This window comes from Pempheris klunzingeri, chromosome 6, assembly GCF_042242105.1.
Source record: "Pempheris klunzingeri isolate RE-2024b chromosome 6, fPemKlu1.hap1, whole genome shotgun sequence".
In the NCBI taxonomy this organism is placed as follows: Eukaryota; Metazoa; Chordata; class Actinopteri; order Acropomatiformes; family Pempheridae; genus Pempheris; species Pempheris klunzingeri.
In genome coordinates this window covers 28804639-28829153 of record NC_092017.1, presented here as the reverse complement: position 1 = coordinate 28829153, position 24515 = coordinate 28804639, and the positions used below count along the sequence as shown (strand labels likewise).

The 24515-nt window shown below is 46.7% G+C and overlaps 1 protein-coding gene across 1 annotated transcript; it reads left to right on the top strand.

The window, feature by feature from the left end:
• Positions 1-22598, top strand: apc2 (APC regulator of WNT signaling pathway 2). The gene is made up of 13 exons (XM_070831608.1): positions 1-141; positions 1644-1734; positions 2623-2974; positions 3783-3891; positions 4561-4674; positions 4949-5023; positions 12682-12777; positions 13551-13956; positions 14492-14590; positions 14675-14814; positions 15285-15479; positions 16321-16535; positions 17048-22598. Exons 1-13 carry the CDS (start codon positions 1-3, stop codon positions 22596-22598), a joined length of 7584 nt encoding a protein of 2527 aa, XP_070687709.1.
• Positions 22599-24515: the final 1917 nt, after the last annotated feature.

Here is a 24515-nt window from a genome sequence, read left to right as displayed (position 1 = left end):
ATGGCCAACGCCGTGGCTTCCTACGACCAGCTGGCCCACCAGGTGGAGGCGCTCCGCAAGGAGAACTCCCACCTGAGGAGGGAGCTGGAGGACAACTCCAACCACCTGTCCAAACTGGAGACCGAGACCTCCGGCATGAAGGTCAGTCTGGATGCACCAAACACCATCAACACCACCATCAACACCACCATCAGCACCATCAACACCACCATCAACACCATCAACACCATCAACACCACCATCAACACCATCAACACCATCAACACCACCATCAACACCACCATCAGCACCATCAGCACCACCATCAACACCACCATCAACACCATCAACACCATCAACACCATCAGCACCATCAGCACCGTCAGCACCACCAACCAATTTTTTTAATTTTGTAGTTTCTCGTTGAAGAACCTCTGTTCTCATTGTGCTGTTAAAATATAAACATGAACTTCATGATTTCTTTTTGTGCATGAAAAGTGTTCAAGTGATTTGTGTCACTGTGGAAAAATGAAAACATGTTTCAGTCTCAAATCTACGACATTCATATGAAAATAACCAACAAACACACTGAGAGAAAGCTGTGAAATCAGGCTAAGACCCAAAGCCATAAATCCTGTCAGCTGCACACACACACACACACACACACACACACACACACACACACACACACACACTCACGTGTCCAGATGCTGACAGCAGCTGGATTATCAGCCTGAGCTCAGCTGGTTTTATCAGAATCAGGACACTCTGCACACAGGAAAGATGAGCGAGGACGCTAACGCTAACGCTAGCAGCAGCTGGACGTGTTCCACCTGCAGCAGGTGAGTCTGCAGGAGGACATGAAGGAATAACCTCTGAAACCTGATCTGCTGCCTGTTTTACTGGAGTTCTTCCTCCTGTTTTGCTTGATGCTTGATGTCGGCCGATCTGCTCTGATCCGGTGAGCTGTGATCACCGTCGGGTTTAATTATCACTGAAACTGTAACAGGCAGAGCAGCAGGAAGGAGGAGGTTTAAATCTGAGTCCTGTCTTTACACAGAAAAGCTTTAAAGGGTAATTCTGGTGTTTTTAAACTTGGGTTCTATTTGTACACATCCTGGTGTCTGAATGACTGGTTGGTACTAAAAGTGTTGGAACTGGTCCAGTAGAAAGGATCCCTACAGAGAGAGACCTGGAAGATCCCTTTGGTTTAACCACAAACAGCACACACACCAGACTACATTCACTAAAACAGGGATTTTAGAGAACAGTTGCTGGTCTACTGCTGCCTCAATCTGTTTATTTGTGTTATTGTGTGACTTTGGTGTTTAAAGGGATCGGTTCACATCCAAACTAACCCTAACTAAACTAACACCAGAGTCACTCAGTAACACGAACACACTGACTGATGGAGGCAGCAGCAGAGCAGCAGCTCCTGTGTCCTGTTCTCTAAAATCCCTGTTTTAGTGAATGTAGTCTGGTGTGTGTGCAGAGAGCGATATAACGGCTGTTTGTGGTTAAACCAGAAGGATCTTCCAGGTCTCTCTCTGTAGGGATCCTTTCCATGATGCTGTCACACACTGAGGTGATCTACTGGACCTGGTTCTGGTGCCTGGAGGCTTCCTGTCCGTAAACGCCTCGTTGTTGCTCCTCTTCTGATGCAGGAAGTGCTGAAGCAGCTGCAGAGTAAACTGGAGCAGGAGGCGGGAACACTGGCCTCATCCGGGAGAAGCGACGTTCTGCACCAACTCAAAGGTCAGAAAAACTCCAGTTGGACATTTAAATCCTCTTCTCCTCTGTTGTGTCCAGACTCAGAGGAGCTGGTGTCAGTTGTAATATCCCTTTAAAGTCCGTCCCTGCCGAGGCTCAGAGCCTCCGCTGGGACCGATCATTATTCACACTGGGATGAATCGAGTCAATCAGCTAACTTGATTGGCTGCAGCTGGCTCTGCCTCGTTATAACTCGGTCCAGTTAAACCAGTAATTAATCATTCATGTCAATTAGTTCGTCTGGGCTGGAGCTCAGTGAACTGTGTGTGTGTGTGTGTGTGTGTGTGTGTGTGTGTGTGTGGCTCTGTAGCTTCATCTGAGAAATGTTATTGTCCACAATGTGGAACATTTCTTTGGCTTCACCACAAACAACATGAGGTCACAAATAGTAAAAAAACGCTCTCTTCAAGCACACCAGACTCCATTCACAAAAACAGGGATTTTAGCTCCCAGGACACAGGAGCTGCTGGTCTGCTGCTGCCTCCGTCAGGTAGTGTTTTTGTGTTATTGTGTGACTTTGGTGTTTTAAAAGAATATCAGTGTAACACACAATAACACAAACACACTGACCAGCAGCTCCTGTGTTCTGCTAAGTAACATGACTGTTTTTGTGGATGGAGTCTGGTGGCTTTGAAGCAGTGTTGAACCAACAGTTGCACATAAAGGTCCCATGGTGGATCCCTGAGGAACCCCACGGCTAATATTCGTATAAAGTTGTGAATCTGACAGGCTAACTGCTAACGTGCTAGCCAGCTGAGAACACTCATCAGTCTGAGCGTCTTTCTGTCTTCTCTCTCTCTCTCTGGCTGGCGGGTGAATGGATGAGTCCACTGATGGATTAACGACTGATTATTGATCCTCCTCCTCCCTCAGAGCTCCACATGGACCTCACCAACTACTACGAACTCAAGCACCAACCTCACAACCTGAGGCTGCTGACCGACAGCCTGGGAGGGACGGGGCTGGCGGGGGTTGGAGGGGTGGATCTGGACGACCGTCTGGCCCTGCCTCATTCGTCCTGCTCCTCCTCCTCCTCGGCGGCAGTGGGGAGCAGGGCCAGGAGTCCGCTCAGAGCGTCATCTCGTCTGAGCGCGGTGTCCGGGGGGGACACAGCCGTCATGTTGCCGCATCACTTCCTGGACGGAGCCCCGCCCAAAACGGCCGTGATCAGCGGGGCGGACGGACGCTTGAGCGACCACCACCTGGAGGAGCTGTACAAGGAGAGGTCAGCTCGCCCTCTAGTTCTAACGGTGACGGCGAGGATATTTGGTCTCCTCAAAGCCACCAGACTCCTCTGACCACAAACAGCCATTCTATCGCTCTCTGCACACACACCAGACTACATTCACTAAAACAGGGATTTTAGAGAACAGGACACAGGAGCTGCTGCTCTGCTGCTGCCTCCATCGGTTAGTGTGTTTGTGTTGTTGTGTGACTTTGGTGTTTTAAAGAGTTAATTCAGATCCAACACAACATCTGTGTTACACACAATAACACAAGCTAACTAACTGATGGAGGCAGCAGCAGACCAGCAGCTCCTGTGTTCTCTGAGCTAAAATCACTGTTTTTGTCAATGGAGTCTGGTGGTGTTTGTGTGACTTTAAAGGATTAGTCTGAGTCCAGACTAAAGCCCACTCACACAAAGCCCTGTGTTCTGTGAGGTAAAATGAAGGCTGTCACAGAAAAATTATGTTCAAACTGTCAGGACGCCGTTTTTTACAGCATGTAATGTTTTGAAGCTGCTTCACACGCTATAAAACACAATTTCTCAGAGTAACGAGCTCTTTCCTCTGTTTTTTAACAGTCAGCAAGTTCTTGTAAACCATCAGCGGTGGTTTTGGCAGGTTTTTATGACATTTTAATGTTAATCAGCGCCACAAGTGCTGTTTTACGACGTCATACACTGTGTTTAGCATAATATGCTGTAAAACACGGCGTTCTGACAGTTTGAAGGACTTTTTACAGCTTTTGTTTTAATAGCAAACAGAGTGTGAAAAGTGATTTGGCACTTTCTGCCTGTGTGCCGTCTGCAGGAACCTCCTGCTGGGGGAGATCGACCGCGAGGAGAGGGAGCGCTGCTGGTACTTCAGCCAGCTGGAGGCGCTGTCGCAGAGACTGGCTCAGCTGCCTCGCATCGAAACGGTGAGCGCACACACACACTCACACACTCACACACTCACACACACACACACACACACACACACACACACACACACACACACACACACACTGTGAAGTTGCCCTTAGGTTTGGTTGTTTTCCTTCAGTTAATCATCATGTCATATTGAAGAAGAGGAATGTACTGTAGGTTTCTCCAACATGTGTAGATTATTTTATGATATTTTATTTTACTTTTGTTAAATAGTGAATCATGATGCATTTTATCAGGCACATTTAGACTCTAAGGGGTAACTAAACTAAGAGTCCCTACAGAGAGAGACCTGGAAGATCCTTTTGGTTTAACCACAAACAGCACACACACCAGACTACATTCACTAAAACAGGGATTTTAGAGAACAGGACACAGGAGCTGCTGCTCTGCTGTTGCCTCCATCAGGTAGTTTGTTTGTGTTACTGAGTGACTTTTGTGTTTAAAGAGTTCAGATTCAATGCAATACTTGCGTAACAAACAACAACACAGACAAACTAACTGACAGCAGTAACCAGCAGCTCCTGTGTTCTGAGAGGAAACATTCCTGTTTTTGTCAATGTAGTCTGGTGTGTTTGAAGCTGGACCAATTTCAGATTGCTTTAGTTACTCAACCTCTGTGTTTGTGTGTGTGTGTGTGTGTGTGTGTGTGTGTGCTGTAGTTCTCTCTGCAGATGGATCTGATCCGGCAGCAGTTGGAGTTCGAGGCGCAGCAGGTCCGGTCTGTGATGGAGGAACGCTTCGGCACCAACGACGAGATGGTTCAGAGGACGCAGGTGAGACCGAGGCTGCTGATTGGACGCTCAATCACCCCTTCAGCCGCAGCAGACATTAAATTAGTCCGACCACACAATTATGTTAACAACAGATCAGAAATCCAAATGAAATAACTGTATCTTCATTTGTTTTAATTATATTGTTGACTTGTTGACGGGATGCAGCAGAGACAGCTGGTTGGTGGAAACAGAGAACATCTGGACATGTCTGAACTCTGTGTGTGTGTGTGTGTGTGTGTGTGTGTGTGTGTGTGTGTGTGTGTGTGTGTTGCAGATGCATGTTGCACGTCTGGAGCAGCTGGAGAAAGAGCTGCAGGAGGCCCGAGGGAGTCAGGAGAGCCAGTTACAGGTCAGACATATGGAATAACACACACACACATCACATACTGTCTGAGTGCATCAGCACAGAGAGAACAGCAGACGGTAAATATCAGTCAGACTTTTGTTTCAGAAGTAACTACATACTCTGATGTCTAAATGACTGGTAGGTACTAGAAGTGTTGGGATTGGTCCAGTAGATCACCTCTATATCACTTTATTCAAAGACACCAGACTCCATTGACAAAAATAATAATTTTACCTCACAGAACACAGGAGATGGTCTACTGCTGCCTCGATCGGTTCATTTGTTTCTGTTGTTGTGTATTACATAAACATTTTGTGTTTGATCCAAACTGACCCTTTAAAACACCAAAGTCACACAATAACACAAATACAGTGACAGATTGAGGCAACTTTAGACCAGAAACTGTGAGCTAAAATTGCTGTTTTTGTGAATGTAGTCTGGTGTGTGTGCTGTTTGTGGTTAAACCAAAAGGATCTTCCAGGTCTCTCTCTGTAGGGATCCTTTCCATGATGCTGTCACACACTCAGAATAACAAGTTCCAGTTCCAACACTTTTACTACCTACCAGTCATCCAGACACCAGGATGTGGACAGACAGGGGTAAAAAAACCTTAGTTCTCCTTTAACCTTTGAACTTCAGTCGTTATTTATATAATGGAAAGGAAAAACTCCCCTTTAACTGGAAGAAACCTCGGACAGAACCTTCCTCAGAGGGGGGCGGCTTTCTGACAGGATCCATACGAACCTGTGGGCCGTCCTGACAGAGCTGACCTCTGATTGGTCAGGAAGCTATCGCCGCTTATTTGCTGTGCGTCACCATCCAGTTTAACTGAAGCTCTTCTGTCAGAGTTTAAACCCTCCAGTCCAGTCTGGGACTAAACCTGCCGTCGTCGGGTCACTGCAGCAGTCGTTCCCAGTCCAACTCGACCTGACACAGCGACACTGAGCCGTCATAGGCCCAGACCCAGAAACCCGGGTACAGCGGCTCGGTGAAGGTGGAGGTGAAGGTGTGAAGGTGGACCATGGCATCCTGAGAGATGCAGTAGAAGGACAGAGATCCTGCTGACCAGTCCAGGTGCACCCCGACTCTGTGGGTGAAGGGTCGGGGTGCAGACGACCTGAACCTCTTGTTATCGTGGCACGGCGTGTAGCTTCCCTCCGAGCACTCCAGAGTCCAGGAACGCTCGTTGTGTCCCAGCAGGCAGCTCGCCGTGTCTCCGTGTCTGGAGATGCTGTTGTAGGTGACGCCGATGTCGGCGCCACCGCTCCACGCCACCTCCCAGTACACAGAGTCCAGCAGCCCCTCCCGACACAGGACCTGAGGGCAGCGCTCGAAGCGCTCCGGGTGGTCCGAGGCTCGATGGTCCGACCACACTCGTATCGCCTTCCTGTTGCAGTCGGTCAGCTGGAGCTCTGAGTTGGCGGTGTTGGGGTCAAAGGTCAAATAGCAGGCGACTGAGGGATGAAATGACGAGCAAGATTAGTTCACTCAGATATTAATGTTGATATTTAAGTCATTTATCCTATAAAAACTGTAAATCTGCTGCGTTCGGGCGCCGTGGTGTCTTTGGGGTTGAAAGTTGGTAGTTGCAGCTTTTCCGTATAAAAGACTGAATAATAGAAAATTAGATCCAGTTTTCTAAGGAAACAAAAAGTTGTAGCTTCTAACAAAGATTTAACCCAATTATAATCATACCAACAAATAATTAACATTATCCCAAGATGGCAAATTATATTTAAATAGAGCTTATTTAAGTTTCAAGGCAGGTCTTTTGAGATGTTTGGGCTGAAGGGGCTCAGAACGGCACAGAACTGGATTATTAGATAATTTTGATTAGATAATAATAACAAGGCAGTGACGCTGTGATCAATATCAGTAATGATGATCCAGTTTTCATGTAACATTCCCACCATGTTAATACTCGGTCAGAGTTAAACCTCTATGCAGATGATACTGTAAAGTTCATTTTAGACACAGAGGACGACACGTTGGAGAAATCTTGATACATGAAGTAAAAAGATATCAAATCAATGTGAGCTTACAGTTTTTGACTGACCACAAGTCTCCTCCGGGCTGAGTCCTGCAAGAGCAGAGATAAACACAACATCATTCAGCTCAACATGACGAATAACATTTCAGGTTTTACTGTCAACAAGGTGTTTCCAACCCTTTGGTTCAACTCACTTTGGGTCTCTCAGAGTTAAGAGACTGAACCCAGAAGACGAAGAATCCAAGGGATGAGTCTTTTTTTCTTCTTCTACTTCTTCTTTTACTTCTTCTTCTCTCCTCTCATCTTCTGCTGACACCACACATCTCTGCTCTTCTGTGGAGTTATTACACAGTGTTATATGGGCCGACCTAACCGAACTGTAGCTGTGGTTTCTCCATAGAGGCTTAGTTTTACTGTGAAAATGTCGGAGCTTACCTGCCCGTGATGTAGGAATTATCTCACTTTCTTGTGTTGTGTTAGTTAGATCTACTTCAAGGTGATCCAGTTCCTTCATCCCGTCTGTCACGTTGTTGTCGTCGGTCTCTTCGTTCTGCTCCTCGTCGTACGTTTGCTCCTCGTCCTTTTTAACTCCCTGACTGCTCTCTGCCTGCTGAGACGCCCTGTGGTCTCGTCTGAACAGACTCTTGAAGGGTTCATCAGCCCTGCCAGCTTTCATCTTGAAGCTGTTGGACGGTTCTTCCCTCGCAGCATCTCTGTCCTTTGAAAGACCGATTCGTAAGACGCTTGAGAGGTCGCCTCTCAGAAGAGTCAAGTCCTCTTTAAGAAAGCTCAGGCGGTTGATGGTCTTTTCCACAGCCTTCGTCTCTTTGTCCTTGGACGAGCTGATGCTGAAGACGCTGGTTAGATCTTCTCTAAACTGGTTGAAGTCCTCCTTCAGGAGGTTTAGCGTGCTGCTGGCAGTAGGACGGTTCTCATGCTCCGTCCTTGTGTCTTTGTCCCTGAACACTTTCAACACTTCCTCCCTGAAAAGTCTCAGCGGGCTTCTGGTCCTTCTGTCCCTCTGACTTACCTTAAGAAGGTCTTTCGTCCTCACGTTTTTATCCTTTTGACCTTCTGGGTCAAATTCGTCCTCTTGGAGACGAACTTCAGGTTCTGTCTGGTGTTTTTCCAGCGAATGCTCTGCAGTAACACTCATTTTCTATCTGTCTGTCTTTTCTTCTGTGAAACTTTCTTGTTGTAAAGTCGTGTTTTGAAGGTCTTTACTTCAGGTTCTCTGAGTCCTTTTCGTCACAGTGAATTGAGACTTCAGACGGTGCCTATATGACCAGAAAAATGTGGAAGTGAACAGGATTAGTAGCACGTAGTATTTGCACTTTGACAAATATAAAAAAATTTCCTTTTTCATTTGTGAACAACAGTAACAAAAGAATCACTGCAGAAATCACCTGTAAAGTCCTGTTTGTTTAACCAGAAACCACCAGACTCCATTAACAAAAGCTGTAATTTTACCTTGCAAAACACAGGACTTGCTGACCCTTTCGCTGCGCTGATCGGCTCGCTCGCTGTGACTATTGTGTTATAAAGGATTAGTTCAGATCAAACACAGCATTTGTGTCACACACAATGACACAATCAAACTAACTGATCAAAGCAGCAGCAGAGCAGCAGCTCCTGTGTCCTGTTCTCTAAAATCCCTGTTTTAGTGAATGTAGTCTGGTGTGTGTGCTGTTTGTGGTTAAACCAAAAGGATCTTCCAGGTCTCTCTCTGTAGGGATCCTTTCCATGATGCTGTCACACACTTAGAATAACACTCTGAGCCCGAGTCTGACACAATTTACTTTTCGTTAAACCAGAACAGACATTATACCGTTCTTAGCCACCAGACTCCATTGACAAAAACACTAATTTTACATGGCTTGTTTTACATTGGCTGCAGGAATTGGTGAGTTTGTTTATGCTATTGTGGGAATTTGGTGTTTTACAGGATTAGCTGGGATCCAAGACACCAGAGTTACCCTTTAAATTTGATGAATAAGATGAAGATAAACCAGGTCACAGCTTCGTCTGTTTTAGGCTTTGAGAGCAGATATTTTGCTGAATAAACTTTTTAGATAAAATACATCCTGTACGTTTGCCTCTCAGCTCTCACTGTCACGCTCAGGCTTGTTTCAGATTAATCTGGTTTCGGTTGATTCAGTTTCAGTCGTTCACACAGATCAGTCGGTGCTACTCACAGCTGCCTCGGGCTCCACGTTTGTGTCCTCTGAAAGCTCGACAGAGTGACTAAAAGACGTCTGCAGGCTCAGAGCTGCGCCTTTAATCTCCATCTTCCTCTGTGTGAAAAGGACGGTCGACATTCTTTAGTTTGGCTGAACATGTTTCTGGTCCGACCAGTTTGTCTCCATATTTCAGTGGCTGAAGTTTGCAGCCGTTTGACTCGTTTCTTTAAGGAAGGTCGAGGGGAAATCCTCCAGAGTGAGTGTTCAAGCCGCTCATCACATCTGTGAGCCGGTAGTTTACATTTCAGGGTCAAAGGTAGAACTAAGAGTAAAGTTGGACTTCAGTGTTTTCTTTAGCCATTCTTACTGTTTCATACTCAAAGCTTCCTACAAAAAGTGACAGCAGTGTTTTGTTCTCTGTCAGATTAAAGCTTGTCTGAGGTCAGTGTATGTACTGCTGTGGATGGGGGGGGGCAGGAAAACCTGATTTAGCCTCCTAAAAAAGGCCCACCTAAAAACCTCAACAGCAGTTCAAGTGGATAATATATCTAGAATGTTTTCACAACCTTACATGCATCAGACAGGCCTTTCTGATGTTATACCACTCTACACTTTCAAGGCTACCAGACTCCATTGATAAAAACATTCATTTTACTTCACAGAGTAGAGGAGCTGCTGGTCCAGCTGCTTTGACTTTGGTGTTTTAACACATTAGTTTGGATCAGAACTAATACTTTAAAATGCCAAAGTTACACAATAACACAAACAAATTGACCAACCGTAGCAGCAGCTAGACCAGCTACCCCTGTGTTCTGTGAGGTAAAATTGTCATTTTTGTCAATGGAGTCTGGTGACTTTGATGGATATAACGGCGTCAGTTCCCCGTCAGGAAGAGCTGACAGAAGAATGTAAAGCAGTGAAAATATTCTAATTACAGCGTCCACTTAAACTGATCTCAATCTTTAGCTGAAGTTATTTTGCCTACATATTTGTCAGAGGGATGCTGAAGATTATTTAGAGTTTAACGACCGATTGATTAACACGTGTTGGTTAAAGCTGCCTAAATAATATTCTGACACGCTGTGACATTTAAATATTCATGAGCTGTTGTCTTCTTCTGTGGTTAAATGAGCGTTAGTTGATGTGGGACGGCTTATTGGTTTGAACAGATCTGTGAAATAAAATGAGGAACAGTTCAAATGGGGTGAAGGGTTTCCTTCAAGCTGATTGGCCAGAGGAAGGTGGAGGGGCGGGGCCAGCCCTCATGAATAATAAACGATCTCAGCTGTGCTCATTAATTATTCAGCAGGCTGAACTCAGTGGGCGACCTTTGACCCACAAAACTGAATGAAGCATGAAAACAACTTTTACATTTCAAATGATTTTATTGATGAACACATTTACTTTTAAAATGAGTCTAAAATAAACTAAATTATATTTTTCATAACACAAAAAGTGTAAATCGCTTTATACAACATAAAAAACATTCATTCACAAATTAGTTAAATTATCCCAAGAATTCAGGAAGGCAGGAAGTTTAATTAGACCCTAATAATAATAATAATGATGACAATTATACATTAGGATGACAATTGAACCAGGAGGAGCACCATAATATAATATAATATATGATATGATATGATATGATATAATATAATATGATATGATATGATATGATATGATATGATATGATATAATATAATAATATATGATATGATATGATATGATATAATATAATAATATAATATAATATAATATAATATAATATAATAAAGTGCTGATGTGATTCTATGGGACTAAATATAATTAAATAGAACTAAAACTGTCTCTCAGGTGTGAAGATGTGTCTTTTCTTTGATTTCATGACCAATCAGTGAATCAGTCAGTGATCAATAATCAGATTAAGGACCTCCTCCTCTTCCTCCTCTTCTTCCTCCTCCTCCTCCTCTGTCGTTGCTATGGAGAAAAGCCCGTCCTTCCTGCCGTCTCAGAGCTGCGCTGTGATTGGCTGTTGCCAGGCTGCAGGGTTGGCACGCAGCGAGTCGGCTCGTCTTTTCTCTGCTCGGCTTCACCCCGAGAATAACAAGGAGGCAGACTGGGGGGGGGGGGCAGTCCTAGTCTTCACCTCGTTACCAGACCCCCTTAGGCACGGCTGAGACCGGACCCTGGTTCTGGTTCTGGTTCTGCTTTTGGTCTTGGTTCTGGTTCGAAACAGACCCACAGATCATTTGACCTGGACTGAGAACCAGTAAAGTACTGTGTTCCTACAGTAAAATACTACTAGTACACAGTAAAGTACTGTGTTCCTACAGTAAAATACTGAGTTCCTACAGTAAAGTACTACTAGTACACAGTAAAGTACTGTGTTCCTACAGTAAAGTACTACTAGTACACAGTAAAGTACTGTGTTCCTACAGTAAAGTACTGAGTTCCTACAGTAAAGTACTACTAGTACACAGTAAAGTACTGTGTTCCTACAGTAAAGTACTACTAGTACACAGTAAGTTTTGAACTATTCAAACCATTAATTTTCTGTCAGTCCCCTTATTGATTGACTAATTGATTGAGTGATGGATTAATAACTATCTTTTATAAAAATCAGAGTCTGAAGATCAATGAAGAGCCGTAAAAATGACAATATTTCCTCTGAGGTTTGGTGGAGAAGGAGAGCGAAGTACAAGTACTTCAGATTGGTACTAGTACTGCAGTGGATGTACTACAGTAGATGTACTGCAGTAGATGTAGTAGATGTACTGCAGTAGATGTAGTAGATGTACTACAGTAGACTTCCTTTCTCTCTGGCTGTTTCCTCTCGATGTGTTTGTTCGTTTTATCGTCTCGCCGGCGTCCATTTTGTCGTCATGTGAGCAGCCGGTTGTTTAATGGAGGTTTGGATCAGAGCCACACACACACACACACACACACAGAGGAAGCAAAATACTCAGGTTTCCTTTGTTAAGGAGGACGAAAATACACACTCACACTCACACACACACACTCACACACACACTCTCACATACACACACACTTCATTTGGATTCGGACTGAATTCCTCAGAGAGTCGTATTCAGAGCTTTCATCCCCCTTTTAACCATCCCGTCACCATGGCAACGCCTCGGGGTGTGATGTGCATGTCTGCAGATGAAGAGGAGTGTGTGTGTGTGTGTGTGTGTGTGTGTGTGTGTGTGTGTGTGTGTGTGTGGATTAGCAGCAAACTGAACGTTTTACAGTTTTTGTTTTTTGTCTCTAAATCTGTCAGGATTAATTTTTGGGTGAAATGTGACTTTAAAGAGGCAGCAGACAGGAAATTAGCCAGAATACAGAAAGACAGCAGTACTACAGAGTGCTGGGGTGCAGTACACACAGGTGACGGTCACAGTACAGGTGAATCTAGTACCAGACAAAATAAATCCAGAAATCATCGACAGATCACAAGATATTACAGTGACAGAGAATGTCCTCATGTTCCTCCTCCTCCTCCTCCTCTGCAGCTGTCTGGAGCTGAGAAGCCTCCTGCTGGAGAACCGGAGAACAACACATCATCAGCTGCTGCAGCAGGAACAGACGCTGCAGACGGAGGCAGCAAGGTGACACCTGAATGCACCACAGAGGGTCAATACAGTTTTAATAAAGGGCTTATAAAGGATAAATCCAGGCATTAATACAGGTGTTAATAAATCATTAATAGTAGTGCTAATTCAGCATTAATACTGGTTTAACCACAAACAGCCATTATATCGCTCTCTGCACACACACCAGACTACATTCACTAAAACAGGGATTTTAGAGAACAGGACACAGGAGCTGCTGCTCTGCTGCTGCCTCCATCAGGGAGTTTGTCTGTGTTACTGTGTGTTACATGAATATTGTGTTGGATCTGAACAAACCCTTTAAAACACCAAAGTCACACAATGACACAAACAGACTAACTGAGTGAGGCAGCAGTACAGCAGCAACTTTCATGTTCTACAAAGAAAAAATACAGTTTTTGTCAGTGGAGTCTGGTGTGTCTGAAAAGAGCAATACACCATCTCTGCTGGCTGAGGTGATCTACTGGACCAGTTCCAACACTTTTACTACCTACCAGTCACTCAGACACCAGGATGTGGACACAGAGGGTTAGAAACACCAGAGTTATACTCTCCCTTACTAACATGCCTTTAATGTGAGTGATGGAGGACAAACTGAAGATCTGAATGAAGATGCACCAGACTCCATTAACAAAAACATCTATTTTACCTCACAGAACAGAATCATTCCCTGGTCCACCAGGATACATACAGATTAGTGTTGTAGAACAGATAGAACAGTTTTGACCTCCTCTTCCTCTTCCTCCTCCTCCTCCTCCTCCTCCTCACAGGTGGAGATGGTCTTCTGGCTGCTCTCCATGCTCGCTAACAGAGATAAGGAGGAGATGTCTCGGACTCTGCTGGCTCTGTCCAGCTCTCAGGACAGCTGCATCGCCATGAGGAAGTCTGGCTGCGTCCCCCTGCTGGTCCAGATCCTGCACGAAGCTCCAGGTGGCGCCGGTGCACCTGGGGAGCCGGCGGCAGGTGGTGCAACGACGGGCTGCAGCCGAGAGGCCAAATCGAGAGCCAGCGCCGCCCTCCACAACATCATCTACTCGCAGCAGGATGAAGGCCAGGCCCGCCGGGAGATGAGGGTGCTGCACATGCTGGAGCAGATCCGCACCTACTGTGACAGCGGCTGGGACTGGATCGAGAGCCACGCCGGGACACCCTCACCCGGAGGAACCAAAACCACCGGTGAGTCAGGTTCCCTCTAAACCTGATGAAACCAAAACCACTATTAGGTCACATTCCCTATAAACATGAAGTTATGTTCCTACTAAATGTGAGCCAGAAAGTTCCCTCTAAACCTGGTAGAACCAAAACCACCAGTGGGTCAGGTTCTGTAAGAAAATGAAGGAACTTTAAGGAACTAAAACACAGTGGAGTATATTTCCCTCTGACCCTTGTGGAACCAAAACCAATGGTGAGTTGTCTTTAAACTTGAAGGAACTAAAACCAGTAGTGAGCCAGGTTCCCTAAGAACCTGAGGGAACCAAAGCAGCCAGTTGGTTACCGATAGAACCAAACCACTGATGAGCAAAGTTCCCTCTGGACCTGAAGGACTCATCAGTTATTTCCCTCAGCGGCGGTTTTGGTTCCTCCAGACTGACAGGTGGAACCTTTTAGCACATAAAGATGGTTCTAAAGATCGTTCTCTCACTCAGTAGATTTCTCTTTGAAGAACATTCGCTCAGACCTCACTTTCGGTTCTGTTCTCCGTTCTCTGCAGACATCCCTGAACCCGTGGACCCTCAGATCTGTCAGGCCATGTGTGCCATCATGAAGCTCTCCTTTGAAGAGGAGTACCGCCGCGCCATGAATGAACTGGGTTCGTCAAACACCTTCCAGTCTTTGGTTCTTCCCGCCGTCAGTGACACGTTTCGCTGAGCGTCGTGTTTCTTTTGTCCTCCAGGTGGTCTGCAGGTGGTCGCCGACCTGATCCACCTGGACCACGACATGTACGGCCTGCAGAACGACCCCATCAACATGGCGCTGCGTCGCTACGCAGGGATGGCCGTGACCAACCTGACCTTCGGAGACGTCGTCAACAAGGTACGGAGCCGGTTTAACAGTCCTCCAAAATAACTAGTACAATTACACAAGTACTATAGTACTACTTTTAAATGAGTATTCTTGTTTTAAAGTTCTTATTTATTCTGCTCCAATAACATCCCTGTTAGCCTTGGAATTAGCATTAGCATGTTGTTAGTATTAATTGTTAATAACTCTGTTTATAGCATAGCGTAAATGTTGGTTTGTTGGCATTAGCATGCTGTTAGCCTTGGTGTTAGCATTAGCATAGTGTTAGCCTCAGTGGTCTAAGGCTACCATGCTGTTAGCTGTAGCATTAGCATTAAAATCCTAATGACCTTGGTGTAATTATCAGAACTTTTTATAACAACGGTGTAAATGTTGGCGTGTTGTCACATTAGCATGTTACTCTCCGAGGCGTGAGTTTAGACTCATTCGGTCCTGTGTGTGTGTTTGATCTGGTCCTGGTCCTGGTCCCGGTCCTGCTCCAGGCCACCCTGTGCTCCAAGAAGAGCTGCCTGCAGGCCCTGGTGGCCCAGCTGGCCTCAGACAGCGAGGAGCTCCACCAGGTGGTCTCCAGCATCCTGAGGAACCTGTCCTGGAGGGCCGACATCAGCAGCAAGAGAGTCCTCCGAGACATCGGCTGCGTGTCTGCGTTGATGACCTGCGCCCTGCAGGCCACCAAGGTACCGCAAACACACCGATCACACAAAGAGTTCACAGCATCCTCGTGCTCGAGAGGTTTTCATGGATATAATCCTATCCTGTTTGGAGCATTTTAAGAGTTACATAATCACTGTTAGTGCTCTGCTGTAGAAACGTCCGCCTTAACTTTAATTTGCACCCTGGTGCAGCAGATGGCTGCTTTACCAAGAACGACTTAAATTCCCATTTTGATTTATGTGAGTGTGATGGTTGAAAAGTTCACTCACAGGAGTACAAGGATCAAATCCTGTGTGAGACCAACTATAATTTACATTCATCTATTTTCAGTTTATTTTCAGTGGCAGGTTGGTTTGGTTTAGGAGAAGTTTATGGTTTGGGCTAACATAAGTCAAATACCAATATAAAAGGCAGGTACATTAAGCCCTAAATATCTTCTTTCCAATATACACCTGGGTGTAAATAGCCGTAGTTGAAACAGCAACAAGGTAAAATCCCTGTTTTAGTGAATGTAGTCTGGTGTGTGTGCTGTTTGTGGTTAAACCAAAAGGATCTTCCAGGTCTCTCTCTGTAGGGATCCTTTCCATGATGCTGTCACACACTTAGAATAACACTCTGAGCCTGTCAGTGGATCAAACAAGCTCTATTTTACACACAGACAAACTAACTGATAGAGACAGCAGTAAACCAGCAACTCCAGTGTGTTCTGAGGTAAAATTACTTGGGTCTGTTTGAGTCTGGTGTCTTTGAAGAGACCCAAAATAGGTTGCAGGTTTGAAAATACAGAAGTTAGCCTTTGATTATTTTGTCTTCTGTTTGTGATGAGCCCGAATGAATCCTCTTCCTGTTTTGCTGGTTTTCCAGGAGTCGACCTTGAAGAGTCTCCTGAGCGCTCTGTGGAACCTGTCGGCTCACAGCATTGACAACAAGGTGGCCATCTGCTCGGTGGATGGAGCTCTGGGCTTCTTGGTCAGCACGCTGACGTACCGCTGTCAGACCAACTCGCTCGCCATCATCGAGAGCGGCGGAGGAATCCTTCGAAACGTGTCGAGTCTAGTGGCCACGCGAGAGGACTACAGGTGGGTCTCAGACACTCAAACACTCACCGTCACGTCGGGAAAGAGGTCATTTTGTGGCAGGAGTTTTCATTCTTAACACCGGAAATAGTTTGACAAAACTCAAGGGCCACTTGTTAGCTTTTTCTGGAGCCTTCTGGCACGTCTGATGGTCTTCAGTAGCAGATCATGTTTGCCCAAACTACAACATGAATTATCACATTGACGTGAGAGTGCAATGAATTGAATTTAAGTTTTTATGTTTCAGCACATTTATTACAGATAAATGATTACCGATCATTTCACAGAACACATGACGCTTCTACATGTTTTCCTACCGTTTTTCTCTTCAGTTTTAAGTCAGTTCATAGAAAAGAGAACAGAGACAGTATTTAATGTGATTCTATTCAGTTAAAAACACTAAACAATGCAGAGCAGAATCTACTAATCAGCCCGCACACACAGCTGCATCACGGTGTAACTACGCTTGCAAATAGCATCTGCATCAAAATGTCATTTGTTTTGTTTTTTCACAGGCAAATCCTCAGGGACCACAACTGCCTCCACACTCTGCTGCAGCACCTGCGCTCCCACAGCCTGACCATAGTGAGCAACGCCTGCGGGACTCTCTGGAACCTTTCTGCTCGAAGTCCAAAAGACCAGGAGCTGCTGTGGGACCTCGGGGCAGTCAGCATGCTGCGCAACCTTATCCACTCCAAGCACAAGATGATCGCCATGGGCAGCGCCGCAGCTTTAAGGAACCTCCTCACTAATCGACCTCTGAAATATAAGGACGCTGCGGTCGTATCCCCTGGCTCCTGCATGCCCTCGCTCTACATGAGGAAACAGAAGGCTCTGGAGGCAGAGCTGGATGCCAAACACCTTGCGGAGACTTTTGATACCCTTGAGAAACAGAGCCCCAAGCACCTGACCTTCAACAAGCCACTACGGCACATTGAGAGTCTGGCGAAGGATTACGCATCTGATTCTGGATGTTTTGACGATGATGAGGCCCCAAATATCTCCAGCAGTCTGGACACTGGGAGCTTCTCTATGCTGTCCATGTTCCTTACCAACTCTAACTTCCAGCAAAACCAGCCACGCAAGAGGGACGGTGAACCTGAGAGAGACGTAGACCCTCCTCAAGTGGTCGAGAAGAGACATGCACCTCCTGATGACGTGGTATCTGCTGCTGCAGAGAAGCTAGCTAAGAAGATCACCAACACGGTAGCGAAGATAGACAGGTTAGTGGAGGACATCACCATGCACACGTCCTCGGAGGACAGTTTTAGCCTCAGCTCTGAGGACCACCTGGCGGACTGGCCTTACGGACTGGATGAACTCAATGAAGCTCGAGCGAAGTCATGTTCCCCCTGTCGTCTCTCCGATACGAGCAGTTTGGCCCACAGGGAACGCCTCAGTCGAGCCCACGCTCTCTTGCGCCTTAAAACTACCCACACTAGCGTATCAACAGACAGCCTCAACAGTGGAAGCACCAGTGACGGCTACTGCGGCAGCAAAGACCAGATGCGACCTGCTCCGAGAGCTCTAATGATGCAACAACGACCCAACCAGCTTGATCTCAAGGTGGCTCACCAAGATTACCTTAACGGAGGATCTTGTGTCCTGAATGAGACTAACCAGCAAGATATTCCTGAGAGAGACTCCGTGGACAACAAAGACGTGAAAGCTGTGGAGCTCACAGATACAGACAAGAACCAGGATCAACCTGCACAAACACCTGTCAGTGTGTCCACTAAAGTCTCCTCAGACGTCAGCATGGCTTCAATTAAACTGTCTCCTTCCTATCAACAGGTCCCGCTCATTCAGAGTGTGGCCAAATTTGGGGTTGCAAAGACGGCCATCAACGTCCAGGCTGCCCAGGCTATGAGGAGGCAAGCATGGGTACCTACTGTGATGACTGGGGGGAGTATTACAAAGTTTTCTCCAATGACATCCACCAGAAGCCCGACCATCGGGACGATGGAGACGGTCCAGAAATACTCTGTGGAGAACACCCCGATTTGCTTCTCCCGCTGCAGTTCGCTGTCCTCCCTCTCGTCTGGCGACGGAGCTCTGGATGGACAAAGTGAAAATGAGCTGGAGAGCGACGCCTCTTTGGAAATAATTGAAGTGGAGGATGAGGGCGTGGTGAAGAGAGCCGAAGAGGATGAAACCTTGGAGGACCTGAGCGATAGCCAACTGCTGATGACGGACTCAAAAACCTTCCCCAGCAAGGAGACCAATCCCATCGAGATCCCCTGTCCTGCTAAAAGGGAAAAGGTGTTCCTTAGAGGAGCTTCACCGGCCATACTTGAAGACAGATCTCCCTCCAGTTCATCTGAGAACTACATCCACGAGACGCCTCTGGTCATGAGCCGCTGTAGCTCGGTCAGTTCACTGGGCAGCTTCGAGTCCCCCTCCATTGCCAGCTCCATCCAGAGTGATCCATGCAGTGAGATGATTGATGGAACAATAAGCCCTAGTGATCTTCCCGACAGCCCGGGGCAAACCATGCCTCCTAGTCGCAGTAAAACTCCATGTTGTGTTGAATCGAACGGACCAGAAACACAAACCACAGGAACAGCGGGCCAGTGGGAAAGCAGCCTGCGAAAGTTCATGGAGATCGCAGACTCCAAGGAGAGGTTTAACCTTCCTCCTGACCTGGACACCATGATCTACTTCACTGTGGAAAAGCCCACTGAGAACTTCTCTTGTGCTTCAAGCTTAAGTGCTTTACCTCTTCACGAACACTACATACAGAAAGACGTGGAGCTGAAATTGACCCCCCTACTCCAGCAAAATGATAAGAACCTTCCTTTCCCTGATGAGGATGAGCAAGGGCTCGACCACGGCGAGCGGTACAGTGAGGGCAACTCAGACGACGACATAGAGATCTTAAAGGAATGCATCAACTCAGCAATGCCCTCCAAGTTCAGAAAAGTGAGACCGGCCCTGATGACCACCATCCCTCCTCATATTCTCAATTCCCAGATCCGAAAGCCGATACATCTTCCAGTGTACATGATGCTCCCAAATGGCAAAACCCAAATCTGTCCTGGGAGGAGAATTGTCATCCCACAAAAGGACTTAAAACTTGATGACTCATCCTTCACTGATTCTGCAGAAGGTACACCTGTGAACTTCTCCAGCACAACATCGCTAAGTGACGAAACGCTCCAGTATCCGGTGAAGGAGAGGGGGGCTAAAGACTGCACAGCTAAAGGTATGAACAAACAGGATCTGCTGGATGATGAGGCAAAGAGGATCGAAGACTTGCGAATATTCTCACACTTCCACAAACCCAACAGGATGAACTACCCACCTGAGATCCAAATGAACCGAACGACCAAACACGTGATTCCTACTCAGAGGGTGCTGATGCAGAGCAAAGAGGTGGCCGACAGAGTGGCGAGCCAAAGAAATCGTGATCAGTCTCCTAACCAGCAAAAGAAGAGGCAAGGCCCAGTTAGGAGACTGGAGCTGCCCGTCATAAAGCAAAACAAAGAGGCCAACCTTAACGTGGGCTCACAGAAAGGAAACACAATCTATCGACAACTGACACGATCTTCAGAGGACTGCAACGGCTTCTACGATGACGAAAATGAAAAAGATGAACCAATGAAACGATCAAGTAGGAAACAGATCAGGGAAGCAAGCAAGAACACTCTCTCCCGGAGCATGACGAACATCGGCAGGATCGATTATTCCCAAGGAAAATCCAGAGGGTTTAACAGGATAAAACAGAACCTGATGAAGGACGAAACCATGGCATGTTACTCGCTCAGCTCCTCTCTTAGTTCACTGAGTGACGCCGAGTTTGAGGATCACAAATCGAAAGCCCAGCAGATATGGTACAAAAACAGACACAATAAAACACTAAATATGGTGCAACAAGCAAAGCCTATGACCATTCACAGCCAATACGAAGAGCCGAGCTCGCCGAGCTCCGTCAGCATGGATTCAGAAGACGACCTCCTCCAGAAATGCATCACATCTGCGATGCCCAAGCAGAGGAGGAAGCTTGCTGCCAGGAAGAAGAAGGCAGAAAACAATCAAAAGCAAAAGCAGAAGGCCTTCGATGGGTGGAACATAGATGAGGAGATGGATAGTGATGATACGGCGTGGGATAAAGATTCAGACCTCAACAGTGTTGAATGGAGAGCCATACAGGAAGGTGCTAACTGTGTTGTCACTGGACTGCAGGCATCAAAGTCTCAAGAGCCATCCTCTGAGGAGACAGAATCGGTCCTGTCGTTCATGTCCACCTCCAGCTTTACACCCAAAGAAAGGAAGTTTGCTAAAGACAAAAAAGCAAATAAACCTCTAGACTTCGCTCAGCGCAAACCAGTTCCAAACTTGCCGGTGGTTTTCAGGGGCAGGACGGTGATCTACACACCGAAAAAAGAGACCGCTCCATCACAAAGACCTCCTCCAAGGAAAGTACCAACTAAAACAGACGCCCCAAAGAACCCGAACCTTGCTCAGCACAGATCAAAGAGCCTTCACCGGTTAGGCCACCCCCAGGACACTGAACTCTCTTTGCCAAAGAGGAGCTCTACTCCGCCTCCAAGGATACCAAAGAGTTCATCCTCTGGATCGTCGCAGAGTTCTACACCATCCAGACAGTCGCAGAGGAAGATAACGTCGCCGACTCAGACAAACAAACCCATCCAGAAGAAGAACGCCACACCAGCCAGTAGTCCCCCTGAAAGAAAGGGACGCTCTCCTGTTGTGAATCAAAACGAAAAGTCCCCACCACCAAAAACTCAGAAGTCGCCTGTACGAATCCCTTTTATGCAAACTTCAGTGAGACCCAGACCGCTGTCACCTCTGGTAACCAACCAAACGACCGGCAGACAAACCAGTCAGGTCAACGGGAAAAGGGTGTTACCCTCCAACCGGTTTGAACTGGTCAGGATGACTTCTGTTCATTCAAGTGGCGGCGAGTCTGATCGCAATGGATTCTTGCGACAGCTGACTTTCATTAAGGAGTCAAAGACTGTGATGAGACGTGATGGCTCCGCACGCAACACACCTGGATCTCAGAGTGGATCTCAGAGTGGATCTCAGAGTGGATCTCCTCGTAGAGCGGTTCCCGGAGCATCCGCTGTCTTCCTTTGCTCATCACGCTGTCAGGAGCTGAAGGTGGCTGTTCAGACCCAGAGGAGGGTGCAAGTAAAGAGTCCGGCACCAGCACAGGAAGTCCAGAGGCCAGACCGTGGCCTTCACAGGCAGACCGCAACCTTCTCCAGGGCCACCTCCAGTGAGAGGGACCTGGCAGCGAGACGCCCCGGCAGGAGAACGAGCTCCGAAAGCCCCTGCAGGGTCGCTAAGCAAAACGGGCCGGGCCGAGCGTCTGGAGCCAGACAGCAACAAGAGAAGGAGAACTTTAAACGCCACGCCTCATCGCCGAGCATTAACATACTGAGCCGAGTGACCAGCCGCTCTTCCCTCCGCTCTTCATCATCTGATTCCAGTGGAAGAGCAAAGAGCGAGGACGACACCAAGAAGAAGGGGCAGAGATCTGCATCTCGGCTAAACGACAGAGTCACCTGGAGGAGGATTAGGGATGAAGATGTACCTCAGATCTTGAAAAGCACTCTGCCAGCCAATGCATTACCTCTGGTGCCTTCTCCTGACGGGGAAAAGCCAAAGCCACCAGCTCTTCCAGGGAAACTGCCAACCATTGTACTCGCGTCTCGCAAGACAAGTGACGCCACCGTCCAGACAGAAGATTTTTCCAACAAGACCAACTCGAGCACCTCCCCTTCAGTCGAAACAGCCCCGGCGGCCTCAGAGGAAGTGGCACGATTGGCGCTACTCAGAAAGATCAGCGCCACCTCGGTGGGCAACTTCCAGGACGGGGATTCAGACGGCTCCCTGAGGAGCCACAGCACCGTCTCTACGGGAACGTCGGACAGCCACGTGGGTGGAATCGTCCATTTCCGCCAAGGATCCCCAAGCAAGGCCGCCCGCATCACGCCATTTAATTACACCCCGAGCCCCATGGCCGCTAGCCTGCAAGACCCGCAGAGCCAAGCCGCCACAATCAACGAGAAGTCGGGGGAGAAAAGTGAGTCGTAGGACGTTTTAGCGGACAGCGTGGATGATACTGTGTTCCTGTAACTGACACTTAGCACTCAGGTGGACAGACTGGAGTCGGAGGGTGCTGGTTCCTATACCTCGGGTATTGACCCTTTACTTTCCCCTTTCATTGCATTGGAGTTTTTCCTCTCCGAACAATTGATCACAGCTTCCATCTACCGTTCACGCAGGGTTGGATGTATGCATTGAGACAGGTCTGACATGAAAAGACCACCGATACCTTTTAGAGATGCACTCAGAGAAAAACTTCCCCTGGAACAGAAGTGCATCTTTTTGTACTTTTTTTGTATTTGTAGAAGAACAGTTGCCTGGTAGAAATGTAGTGAAAACATACAGCAAAAGACAATGAACCTTCGGCACCATCGGTCCCCTGGACAAAATCAATAAAAGAACAATATTATGCAAACTTTTGAAGGACGACTCAGCCGGACTTTTACCTGAAGAAGGTACAAACGGTGGCGGACTGTTGACACAAACACACTGACATGTTAAGTCTTTTTTTACATACATACATCAACGCTTTGGGCCTTTGCCTCCTCACTCTACTGGATATGAACGCTGTTAATGCTTCCTGGTACATAAACAGAGCCCAGTGGGGTTGGGGGGGAAGTTTTGATAAAACATTACTTCAAATTAATACATAAATCACTGGATCCAGTTCAAAACCGTAACAATCAAAATGTAGCAAGAAAATTAAGTTATTTCAAATCAAATTATTATCTTGAGGGCATGAATGGCACTGATTATCGATGAACTACTAACTACCGACACGGACACCAGTGTCAGACAAGACTAAAATGTGGGATTGGTCTGTGCACCGGTATCGTTCACTCTATGAATCCATGAAAACATAAACGTAACCTGTGATCGCTCATTTACGCTGCACACGCAAACGGCAACAGTGTGATGCTAGCTAGTAACGCTAGCCAGAGCCGGCGACATATAAGTGTCAATATTTTACAGTATTTTACCCTGATGTAAAGCAGATTAGCTCACAGGCTGGAAATATATTAGCATTAGCATTAGCACTAGCACTAGCATTAGGCCTGCGGTATTATTCATTCCCAGATTTATCTTTTTCAGTTAAGACTGACTTCATTCTCTGATTGTACTCATGTTTTACAACCAGAGCCAGATCATGCAGCAGCCATATCACATCCATCCGTTAACGATAATAATATTTTATAATCGCTCTGGTACTTGGCACAAGTTCAGCTACTGGAATCGAATCTCTGTTATCGTCTCTAAATTAGACATCACAGAGTTGCTTTATATTGTGATATTATAGGACATTTTCTGTAGAAGTAAAGCTGTTTGTGGAGTAAACTAAACAGTCAAAGTCTGTCTGTGGTTAAACTCCTGTCCAATCACAGGATTTAACCACACTGGAGGAAACATCCTGCTAAACTCAGTACTTCTGTTACGCAGTGATTCATAAAATTGGCCAAATCCAAGCAGAGATATGAGGGGGTTGTTATCTCGGCATCAGTTTGAGGGGGTGATTTCCCCACATGTTCCCCCACTGGACTCTACTTCCATCCCTGCTGCAGCGTTCAGGATTACAGCTGACTGAGTGACTCCACTCTCTCCTGTACTCGGTGTCTTAATCCGTGTTGTAAATAACATGCACATATACAAACTCTCCACAGCTTCCTGGTGGGCAGAAGAATCTGTGTGTTGCTCCCTGACAGCATGCTAATATATCCACACACACACACACACACGCACACACACACACACCTGTTAACACGTGGACGCTGGTGTTGTGATTCAGCGGTAAAATCCTCTCCAGACGGTTACGGCTACTCGCCACCTGTATTCAAGTGCCGCTCAGACCTGCGATGCGACAGACCGCCAGCGCAGGGCGGAGGCGTTATATTCGTGTTTTTGCCGTCG

Bases quoted from the DNA above. Each gene is read 5' to 3' on its own strand.
- apc2 (XM_070831608.1), top strand. From the start codon at position 1: ATGGCCAACGCCGTGGCTTCCTACGACCAGCTGGCCCACCAGGTGGAG. The intron at 4,675-4,948 runs GTGAGACCGAGG...TGTGTGTTGCAG, and splicing joins AGATGGTTCAGAGGACGCAG to ATGCATGTTGCACGTCTGGA. The intron at 13,957-14,491 runs GTGAGTCAGGTT...CGTTCTCTGCAG, and splicing joins CGGAGGAACCAAAACCACCG to ACATCCCTGAACCCGTGGAC.